At 41.0% G+C, this 10,859-nt stretch overlaps 2 protein-coding genes across 7 annotated transcripts in view; one reads left to right on the forward strand and one right to left on the reverse strand.

The window, feature by feature from the left end:
* Nucleotides 1-4,664, forward strand: part of GNL3 (guanine nucleotide binding protein-like 3 (nucleolar)) — a 9,553-nt gene extending 4,889 nt beyond the window's left edge. For all 3 annotated transcript variants that reach the window (XM_011958872.1, XM_011958871.1, XM_011958870.1), the window contains exons 7-15: nt 143-255; nt 499-625; nt 1,401-1,488; nt 2,707-2,881; nt 3,015-3,157; nt 3,236-3,372; nt 3,460-3,635; nt 4,185-4,251; nt 4,346-4,664. In XM_011958872.1, coding sequence (XP_011814262.1) covers nt 143-255; nt 499-625; nt 1,401-1,488; nt 2,707-2,881; nt 3,015-3,157; nt 3,236-3,372; nt 3,460-3,635; nt 4,185-4,251; nt 4,346-4,428 — 1,109 coding nt within the window. In that variant the 3' untranslated portion in view covers nt 4,429-4,664. The remainder of the gene's footprint in view (nt 1-142; nt 256-498; nt 626-1,400; nt 1,489-2,706; nt 2,882-3,014; nt 3,158-3,235; nt 3,373-3,459; nt 3,636-4,184; nt 4,252-4,345) is intronic.
* Nucleotides 4,653-10,859, reverse strand: part of GLT8D1 (glycosyltransferase 8 domain containing 1) — a 12,201-nt gene continuing 5,994 nt past the window's right edge. For all 4 annotated transcript variants that reach the window (XM_011958869.1, XM_011958865.1, XM_011958868.1 and 1 more), the window contains 9 exons: nt 10,722-10,770; nt 10,539-10,637; nt 7,996-8,209; nt 6,715-6,832; nt 6,407-6,491; nt 6,097-6,209; nt 5,581-5,747; nt 5,357-5,469; nt 4,653-5,206 (listed from right to left, as the gene is read on the reverse strand). In XM_011958869.1, the coding sequence (XP_011814259.1) occupies nt 5,016-5,206; nt 5,357-5,469; nt 5,581-5,747; nt 6,097-6,209; nt 6,407-6,491; nt 6,715-6,832; nt 7,996-8,209; nt 10,539-10,637; nt 10,722-10,737 (1,116 nt within the window). In that variant the 5' untranslated portion in view covers nt 10,738-10,770 and the 3' untranslated portion in view covers nt 4,653-5,015. The remainder of the gene's footprint in view (nt 5,207-5,356; nt 5,470-5,580; nt 5,748-6,096; nt 6,210-6,406; nt 6,492-6,714; nt 6,833-7,995; nt 8,210-10,538; nt 10,638-10,721; nt 10,771-10,859) is intronic.

Genomic DNA, 10,859 nt, shown 5'->3' on the forward strand with positions numbered 1-10,859 from the left:
AGACAGGGTTTCACCGTGTTAGCCAGGATGGTCTTGATCTCCTGACCTCGTGATCCACCCATATCAGCCTCCCAAAGTGCTGGGATTACAGGCGTGAGTCACCGCGCCTGGCCGCAAATGTCTTGTTTCTAATTCCTATCAGATCTGGTACCAAAGGAGAATTTGGAGAGCTGGCTAAATTATTTGAAGAAAGAATTGCCAACAGTGGTGTTCAGAGCCTCAACAAAACCGAAGGATAAAGGGAAGATAACCAAGGTATCCTTTATTAGTGGTAAGATATGTGGTTCTTTCAGATTTGGGTTGAAATATGATGAGTGTACAAAATCTTGATTTAAATAAATGAAAAATTACAAGATCCAACTCTGATTTCAGCCAGAGATAATCTGAAAGGCAGTGTAGTTAGTTTAAGAGCTGGGCTCTGGAGCCTGATTGCTTGGGGTTTGTTGAAATAATTTTTCAGGTAAGTTGCCAGAATAATCCAACTATTTGGAATTTTAGCGTGTGAAGGCAAAGAAGAATGCTGCTCCATTCAGAAGTGAAGTCTGCTTTGGGAAAGAGGGCCTTTGGAAACTTCTTGGAGGTTTTCAGGAGACTTGTGGCAAAGCCATTCGGGTTGGAGTAATTGGTGAGTTTCAGTTCATTACTTTTTACTTTTTAATTGTTGAAATAGTTAAGAAGTTTAGCCAGCTCTCCAAGTGCCCAAGCAGCAGTGTATGGAGTTGTTGTCAAGTAAAAGGCTCACTCAAATACTAGCTTCTTGCCTATACCTTACTAAAAGCACATAACCACACACAATTTAAAGAAAAAAACTTACGCAACTGTTGGCCGGGCACGGTGGCTCACACCTGTAATCCCAGCACTTTGGGAGACCAAAGCGGGTGGGTGATGAGGTCAGGAGATTGAGACCATCCTGGCTTACACGGTGAAACCCCGTCTACTAAGAGTACAAAAAGTTAGCCGGGCATGGTGGCGGTCGCCAGTCGTCTCAGCTACTAGGGAGGCTGAGGCAAGAGAATGGCCTGGGAGGCGGAGCTTGCAGTGAGCCCAGATGGCGCCACTGCACTCCAGCCTGGGTGACAGAGCGAGACTCATCTCAAGAGAAAGGAGAAAAAGAAAACTTACACAAATGCTCCGGATTCAGGTTTTTTGTTGGAACTGATTACTGTAGGAAGCTGGTTTCTAAAAGCTCTTGGTTTGTTTGAATTTACAGTATTTTCCTGCCTTTTCATTACTTGTGCAAAAAATGAAACTAAAATTGGCCTTAGTATTGAAGTGAAGACACTGAGATCCAACTCTGATCTTGCCCTAAACATCAGGGGAATGGAAAATTAGGCAGTGAAAACTTCACGCATGCCAACATACAATGCTTTTTATATCTGGATTTCCCATTTTATTTGTAGGTTTCCCAAATGTGGGGAAAAGCAGCATTATCAATAGCTTAAAACAAGAACAGATGTGTAATGTTGGTGTATCCATGGGGCTTACAAGGTAAATGGAGGTGTCCATAATTGTAATATTACTAGTGAGACACTGTTTTATTTTGGTTATCTCAAGGAAGGTGATTTTCTTTTTTTTTTTTTTTGAGACAGTTTCGCTCTTGTCCAGGCTGGAGAGCAATGGTGCAGTCTCGGCTCACTGCAACCTCCACCTCTCAGGTTCAAGCAATTTTTCTGCCTCAGCCTCCCAAGCGGCTGGGATTACAGGCATGTGCCCCCACACCTGGCTAATTTTGTATTTTTAGTAGAGACGGGTTTCTTCGTGTTGGTTAGGTTGGTCTTGAACTCCTGACCTCAGCTGATCTGCCCGCCTTGGCCTCCCAAAGTGCTGGGATTACAGGTCAAGCCACCGCACCTGGACTAATTTTTTTTAAAGCTTTTGGTGAAAGAAGAGATTTAAGCCAGTGCTAGGCTTGGGGAAAAACTGATTGGAGTGGGACAGCTGCTCACAATTTAGTTTGAAAGACAAGTTAAGCAAATAGAGAGGAAAGCTCCCTCAGAGGAAGTGATGTTTGAACCTGGCCTTGAGAAATAAATAAAAATTTGCCAGCTAGAAGGCTGCCACCACACCTAGCTAGTTTGTGTATTTTTAGTAGAGATGGGGTTTCACTGTGTTGCCCAGGCTAGTCTCAAACTCCTGGCCTTAAGTGATCCACCCACCTAGGCCTCATAAAGTGTTGGGATTACACTTGTATTGGGTGGCATGAGCCACCGTGCCCTAAATCTTTTTTTTTTTTTGGAGAGGGAGTCTTTGTCTCCCAGGCTGGAGTGGTGCTATCCTGGCTCACTGCAACCTCAGCCTCCTGAGTAGCTGGGATCACAGGCACCCAGCTAATTTTTGTATTTTTAGTAGACAGGGCTTTCACCATGTTGGCCAGGCTGGTCTCGAACTCCTGACCTCAGGTGATCCACCTGCCTCAGCCTCCCAGATTACAGGCGTGAGCCACTGCACCCGGCCAGAAGGTGGCGTATTTATAGCAAAGGAAATAGCATGTGTTTTGGTTGATGTAAATGTATAAGCTGTAACATGCAGTGTTTCTCTTTAGAACAGTTGGGTATGCTGTTACAGTTTTAGATAAATGTGAAGCAAATGATGATAAACTGGATCTGACTGACTGTGCTGAGTCTGTTCAATCCAACCCTGAGCTTCATGTTCTCTTACCTTCCAAATAAACCAATGCCCCCATCAATTCCATCTCTCTTCTTTCAGGAGCATGCAAGTTGTCCCCTTGGACAAACAGATCACAATCATAGATAGTCCAAGCTTCATCGTATCTCCGCTTAATTCCTCCTCTGCACTTGCTCTGCGAAGTCCAGCAAGTATTGAAGTAGTAAAACCGATGGAGGCTGCCAGTGCCATCCTTGCCCAGGCTGATGCTCGACAGGTAAAAACTCCTTCTCATGAGCTCCTTGGAGCCATTTTCTTTCATCATAAGCATTTTCAGTAGAAAAATTTTGGAAGTTTTTTAAAGTTCTGACATGTCAGATGAAGTTCTTTTTTTTTGTTTGTTTTTTAAGGTAGTACTGAAATATACTGTCCCAGGCTACAGGAATTCTCTGGAATTTTTTACTATGCTTGCTCAGAGAAGAGGTATGCACCAAAAAGGTGGAATCCCAAATGTTGAAGGTGCTGCCAAACTGCTGTGGTCTGAGTGGACAGGGTAAGCTTTCTTTTCTGTTGGCATTTTGGTGACCACTAGAATAAACCTCCTTTTGACACATCTTATTTTTAATATCAGTGCCTCATTAGCTTACTATTGCCGTACCCCTACATCTTGGACTCCTCCTCCATATTTTAATGAGAGTACTGTGGTAGACATGAAAAGGAACTTCAATCTGGAAGAACTGGAAAAGAACAATGCACAGAGCATAAAAGGTGAGAATTGTGTGTCACTGCTGTCTTCATCAGTTGACAAGCCAATAGAGGTCTTATCTGTTTACATGGGCTTTGTTTCTTCCCTAGCCATCAAGGGTCCTCATTTGGCCAATAGCATCCTTTTCCAGTCTTCCGGTCTGACAAATGGAATAATAGAAGAAAAGGACATACGTGAAGAATTGCCAAAACGGAAAGAAAGGAAGCAGGAGGAGAAGGAGGATGACAAAGACAGTGACCAGGAAATTATTGATGAAGAAGTTGATGTAAGTGTGTCCTCTATGAGTTGTTTAAAACTGGGCCAGGCGCGGTGGCTCAAGCCTGTAATCCCAGCACTTTGGGAGGCCGAGAAGGGCGGATCACAAGGTCAGGAGATCGAGACCATCCTGGCTAACACGGTGAAACCCCGTCTCTACTAAAATACAAAAAAAAAAATTAGCCGGGCGTGTTGGCGGGCGCCTGTAGTCCCAGCTACTCGGGAGGCTGAGGCAGGAGAATGGCGGGAACCCGGGAGGCGGATCTTGCAGTGAGCTGAGATCCGGCCACTGCACTCCAGCCTGGGCGACAGAGCGAGACTCCGTCTCAAAAAAAAAAAAAAAAACTGAAGCGAGTTTTCTAGCATTATAATACATAATGAGAAAGAACTGAAGAACTGAAGATAGGAAATATTTGAGGCTTGTGATCCATTAGCCTTAATTTTGCACATCCCGTTATATGTGCCTCCAAAGAGTAAATTTTTTCAGGTACATAACTACTTGGATTAAATAAGCAAGACAAGGGCTACTAATCCAGCACCATTTTTCTTTGTCACACAGGAAAAGAGCTCAGGCATGTTTGCTGCAGAAGAGACAGGGGAGGCACTGTCTGAGGAGTTTACAGCAGGTGAGGCCGGCAAAAGGGGTTCTTCTAACAAAGCAGCATGGTGTAGAATCACTTTGACTTTTTGAAAATCTCTTTTTATTTTCCTGCAATATAGGTGAACAGTCTACAAGGTCTTTTATCTTGGATAAAATGATTGAAGAGGATGATGCTTATGACTTCAGTACAGATTATGTGTAACAGAACCATGTCTTTTTTTTATGAGTTTTTTTGTTTTTTTTTTTTTAATATTCTAAGCAGACTGCTAAACTTCTATGTATAATATGTGTAAGTTATGGTATGCATGAGCTGTGTAAATTTTGTGAACATGTATTAAAACCAGGCAATTTGGAATCCCTAAATTCTATAAAAAGACAATTCATCTCATTGTGAGTGGAAGTAGTTATCTGGAATAAAATACGATACCTATTGAAAAATGTTAAGTTTTATTTACAGATCAGGCCACAGGTTACAAAATTAAAGCCAACAGCAGTTTTGAATTATCCGTACCAGCTAGCTGAACTAGCTGTATCAGTTCTTCTTTCCAGTCATTCAGTCATTCAGCATTGTAGTAAGAAAACACTTGGTAAGGCAGATGGAGACATATTTATAGTCTATAGTCTGTCTGGGAAGCTGACTTCCAGACAGGGCAGTTTGTCATCTTTACCTGGCTGACACATCTTTTTCCATAGCTTGCTACGATAGGCATTGAAGCCTAGCAACTGTTACTTTGCATACATGCCATCTTCCAGGACTTCCTGAGAAATGCTTATAGTTTAAATTCTGTTTCACTTTATGTTTGAGATCTCGGTATATCTTCGGATTAGGTTGAATTTGCCTGTTGGGTCTGGAATATACCATTTTTCCCAAACATCAGTATATGAAGCAGTCCTTCCCCATGGCTTAAAATGTCCATTCCAATGGAGTAATTTGGCAGCCTTTACAAACTGAGGTGAATATCGTTTTCCAGCACTGGAACCTTATATTTGAGACAAAAATAGGCACATCATTGTGCCGTGTGAAATTGTGCAGAAAACTTAAGGGAAACAAAGAATATACCCTATCCCTGAGGATAGTTCTTTAGATACCAATTCTTTACTAGCTTATGCCACTGGTTAATTCTACTTACCAAGGTGGCGGACATTCCACATAGGATCGATGGTAGAGTGCTGTTGATAAAATACGATAAGCAGAGGAGGTGTTGTGATGCTACCAGCCAGGGTTCTGCTATACAATCCCTCTCTTGGTGGGACAGAAAACAAATGTTAGTGAAAAGTACTAACTCCTGTTAGTCACAACTCCCGGAACTGAAATACAACCGTCTTTTCACAGCTCGGCCAGTTACATACTTACTCTACATTGAGTTTCATCCATTTTTCCAGTTGGTTAGTTATATTCTGTCGTTTCCATTCTGTCAGGTTTGCAACAAAAACTCCAGGATTAAATGAGCAAGTGCTGGCTTTCATGGAAAGCTTACGAATTCTTTCCTTTTTATAGTCAAGATAGCCAATGTAATTGTACTAAAAACACAGAAGGATATATGTATTTACTGCTTCAAACAGAATAGATACAAATTTTATAGCCAGTAGAGAAAACAGCTGTTAAACTATGACTTCTTCAGATTAGATAATAGATATTTGAAATTCCAAGTTAGAATAGGAACCTAGATGTTGACATATTAAATCAGATGTTCAAGAAGAACAATTAGACTGTCAAGTCCATGAAGAAGTCTACAGAAAAGCAGGATTGAGTTTTGTGATGAAATGATTGGGGAGTGAGTGTAAATTGCAGCAAAAGAGTTCCCTGAATTTGCAACCTCTTCCCAATAAACGATATTGTAGGAAGAGGGATGTGTGGTAAGCAATTTACCTGGTTTCCTGCTCCACGGATGACAACTTTAGTAGAGGCTGAATCACAATCTTCTGAAAATGCAGCTGCATGTCCTGGCTTCAGTGGTGTATTGTAAAGGGCAAGAATATCACCTGAAATAGACAAGATGTTAAGATTTATATTTCAGTTGCCTTGAGAGTTCCCTGTTACTCCCACTTCTCCCTATGGTGACCTTTTATAGAAGACCGTAAATAAAACAACCACTATAGCCCACTGTAGCCCATTGTTTTATTTAGCAATTGTACTCAATCTGGGTGGAGAACAGCACTTATGGTAACATTTTTGATACCTTGCACAATTACATCATCATCCATGTATATGGCCTTCTTTGCGCTGGGAACCAGAATTGGCAAGTAGAACCTTGCAAAGGTTAACTGGAAAAGGAAAGAATAATTGGCATAGGATACTGCACTGGCTGTGCTTTTATTTACATAGAAACTCCTAGGATGCTTTCAGTACCCATTCAGGAGAAGAAAGGACTCTTAGAACCACCCAGGCTTGGTCCCCAGGAAACTATCTGCACTATATCCACAGATACCCAGGTATTCCATTATTTCCTAATACTGCCAAGTACAAAGAAGGATGCATGGAACTCACAGGTTTCATGGATTCCCCCTGGTCAGGATCCTCCTTTACTTTCCCTTCCAAAAGTTTAGGGTCAAAATTGACAATTTTGTATCTGATACTTTTCAGGGAATCACTGTTGAGCCAGGACCTGATGAAGATAAAACACTAAATTTTAGTTTCAAATAATGTCTCCAAACCAATGAGGGAATAATGCAAAAGAAACCCTATGGACCAAATAGGTGTTTACAAGCTCCTTTTATCTCCGAGCTTTGGTTTCCTCATCTGAAGTGATGGTTATTCCCACCAAAGTCCCTCCCTGAACCAAGGTTACATAGTAATTATAACACTAAAACTACTCTAGAAAAATACAATACAGAATTAAGAACATTTCATCACCACCTAGACCATCCAACTCTTAACCCAATAAATACACCGGTGAAGAAAAGGAGTCAAAGTGATGGTAGCGAAAGCTAATTACCAACAGAGTAATCTCTTATCTACAGACTGACTTCTTAATTCATTGAGTAATTCTACCACTCAAGTCTGAGGCACTACCTGTAAGAAAAAAGTGTTTGCTAAAGGAGTACTGCACATTTTTTCTAGGTCAGTTTCAAATCAGCGTTTTGTGGATACTTAGTGTTATTTCTGTAGTCTATTTTTATACAGCTTCTGTTTTGTATTTTAAATGAGTTCAGAATTTACAGCTTCAAAAACTAAATATGAACCATGGAGAAGGCCATAAGGACGAAAATGTTTTAGAAATTTGACAACTGGTTAATTTGTTAGACCAACAAATTTGGAGTAAGTTTTATAAGTCTTAGTTCATTTTCAAAACGGATTGGACTATCCAAGTTTCCCCAGATCACTCTGGGGAAAGTCAGGATTTGGATCAGGACCTGTGATCAGCCTGTGATCAGCTTCACAACACTACCTTGCCATTGTTGCTAAGTCCCTTCCCACTCTAGACCAGAGCTGCTCAGAACATGTCCATGAAATAAGGAACCTGTAACTTATAAATCAACATTTACTGATCCCTTCACTGAGAAAGTATTATTACCAAAACAACGTCAGGTGGGGTTAACAGTGCAGAGTGACAGTTGACTTTCTGGCATGAGCTCCTTGTATCACTTCTCCTATTATGGGGATAAGCTCATATACAATCCTAAAAAAATATGTCAGTTGTACAGTTTATTGGTGGCACAATTTCAATTGTAAAAACAACATACAAACCACAGAAAAACAGTTCCTGGATTGGCAGCTGGCCTGCTCTAGATCATCGTCTAGAAGCAGGATCACATAAGCAGAGCTCACCGGAGATGGTCTGCTGTATTGTTGAGAGTAACAATGTAGAAAATCACATTGGAGCGAGTGTTGTGCTGAATGCTGTTTATGGCTGCGATGGCCCCCCCAAGCCTGTCTTCAGATGCAGCGATGACCACAGGAATCTCCTCTTGTCGCCCATCTACTGCATGTCGGAGAGCATTTGGAACAAAGTCTATAGGTTGAGGCCCCACAATTCCTGAATCTGAAAACACAAGGAAGGCACTGTGATACAATCGCATGGGCTTTTGAGTCCAAGACATGGAAAAAGGGAAGGTAAGAATTATGGTACTGATTTACCTCATTCTCCCCCATTAAACTGAAGCATATAGCCCTGAAACTTTCCCTGTATGTAAACAAGCTTTTGGAAAAGTGGAGGAAGCATTTTTTAAAATAGGCTGACAGCACTTTGATACACTACTGGTAGGAAAATAACAGAACCTGTTAGAATGTATTGTGGCAATTTGTATCAAGAGTTTCCTAAGGACAAAATCTGAAACATAATCAAAAGAAAGAATTTTATTTAAATTGTGAAAAGTAGCAGCAAACTAAGTATTTTTTAAGTCACAAATCACAAGCAGGCATGAAACCAATTGAGTGAGTCACAATCAATTTATACAGAAAAAGTTTCTGGATTGCAATAGAAAACTGAAGTAGAGGCCGGGCGTGGTGAGTCATGTCTATAATCCCACCACTTTGGGAGGCTGAGGCAGATGGATCACTTGAGGTCAGGAGTTCAAGACCAGCCTGATCAACATGGTAAAACCCCGTCTCTACTAAAAATACAAAATGACCCAGGTGTAATGGTGAATGCCTGTAATCCCAGCTACTTGGGAGACTGAGGCAGGAGAATCACTTGAACTCGGGAGGTAGAGGTTGTCATGAGCCAAGATCGTGCCATTGCACTCCAGCCTGGGAAGCAAGAAGAAAATTCCATCTTACAAAAAAAGAAAACTGAATTAGAATACCAAAGAAAATATAGTGTATCACACAAGGAAACTGCAAGTACTGTCCTATATACATTCTTGCCTTTTTTTTTTTTTTAATTCCTCATTGAACCCTGGTATTTACTATGTGCCAGGCAGTATCTAGGCACTGGGGTTACAGCCATGAATAAAACATCCCTAACTTTCTGAGGATAGACAGCCAATAAGTAAATACATATGTATGTACATGTGCTACATGTAATGTATTTCCTATTGTAGGGCTGCCATCAAAAAGTGTTAAAACTGTTGTACCACAAGATGTTATCCTGTGGAAACAAATTAATAGACATTAAAATTATGTATGAAGAGTTTCTACCATCACAGTGACATGCTTTTGATATACAGAAAAACACATAATGTACAGTTTATATATAGTACAATCTCAACTGTACAGAAAAAAGATATGTAGGAAAAAACTGGAAGGTACTAAGCCAAAAATGTAATAAGTTAACTTTAGGCAACGAAATCATTCATTCAACCAATATTTATTGAACAGCTATAGGTATCAGCCACCATCCATAGGCACAGAAGATAAAACAGTACACAAATTGCCTTCATGGAGCTTGAATACTGTTGTCTCTTTTTTTTTTTGAGACGAAGACTCATACTGTCACCAGGCTTGAGTGCAGTGGCGTGATCTTGGCTCACTGCTACCTCCGCCTCCTGGTTTCAAGCGATTCTCCTGCCTCAGCCTCCCGAGTAGCTGGGACTATAGGTGCATACCACCAGGCCCAGCAAATGTTTGTATTTTTAGTAGAGACACGGTTTCACCATGTTGGCCAGGCTGGTCTTGTACTCCTGACCTCATGATCTGCCCACAGCCTCCCAAAGTGCTGAGATGGTCTCGATCTCTTGACCTTGTGAGGCGCCCACCTCGGCCTCCCAAAGTGTTGGGATTACAGGCGTGAGCCACTGCTCCTGGCCGCTGTTCTCTTTTTTATAAACTTTCCTACTAGGAACATGCATTACTTTATATGTATCATACATATATACACGTGATAAAACATGCTATCAGAGCACTCTGTGAAAGTCAGGGGAAAGCTATTATAGTCTCTCACTCTGGTCAACTATGGTGGGTGGCAATCCAAAAATGATTTTTGACAAACACTCAAGCCTCAAACATTCCTCAATACCAAGGGAGAACAGTATGAACAACTAATTCAATATACTGTGCAATGCATTATACAACACAGTGATTTTTAAAAATCACTTGACAAAACTTTTATTGCTACAGTCCCACTGATGCAGCCGCACAGCTGAAGGAAAGTAACTAGACTGACACTCTAGTGACTAGAGCAGGCATCAAACACCAAGGACACTTGTCTACCCTCACTTTCTGAAGCCCTGTCCTGCTGACATGTGAACAGATGGCAGCCCTCAGAGGCTCTCCTAAGGCCTCTGATTTGGTGAAAAGGAATATTCTGTCAGATCAAACCCTTAACAAACAACTGCTAGTACTACCAGAAGAAGAACAACTTAGGATGTGCAACACAGAGAATACCAGGTCCTCAACAGATTCTAAGGCTTTATTAGTAAATGTTCCCATACCTGTAACCTCATTCCTTAACAAACTGCTTAAGCCGAGGAAGTTATGGTGCAAAACCAGTAAGAAGAGAGCAACAGCCAGGACCAAGATGATGATGTTTACTGAAATAGATAGGGAAAACCTACGTTATACCTCTTTATCTTTCACCAGGTATAAAAACAAGTTAACTTGTAGAAAGAGCATACCTTTACGGAATGACATCTTTTTCTTCTGTCATATAAATAGTTATTAACCCTACAAAACAAAACAAGCCCCCAAAGTCAGTAAGTGCATGAGAAGGGACATCAAAATGCCCTAACACTTTTTTTTTTTTTTTTCAGGAA

This window comes from Colobus angolensis, unplaced genomic scaffold, assembly GCF_000951035.1.
Source record: "Colobus angolensis palliatus isolate OR3802 unplaced genomic scaffold, Cang.pa_1.0 Scaffold477, whole genome shotgun sequence".
Taxonomy (NCBI): Eukaryota; Metazoa; Chordata; class Mammalia; order Primates; family Cercopithecidae; genus Colobus; species Colobus angolensis.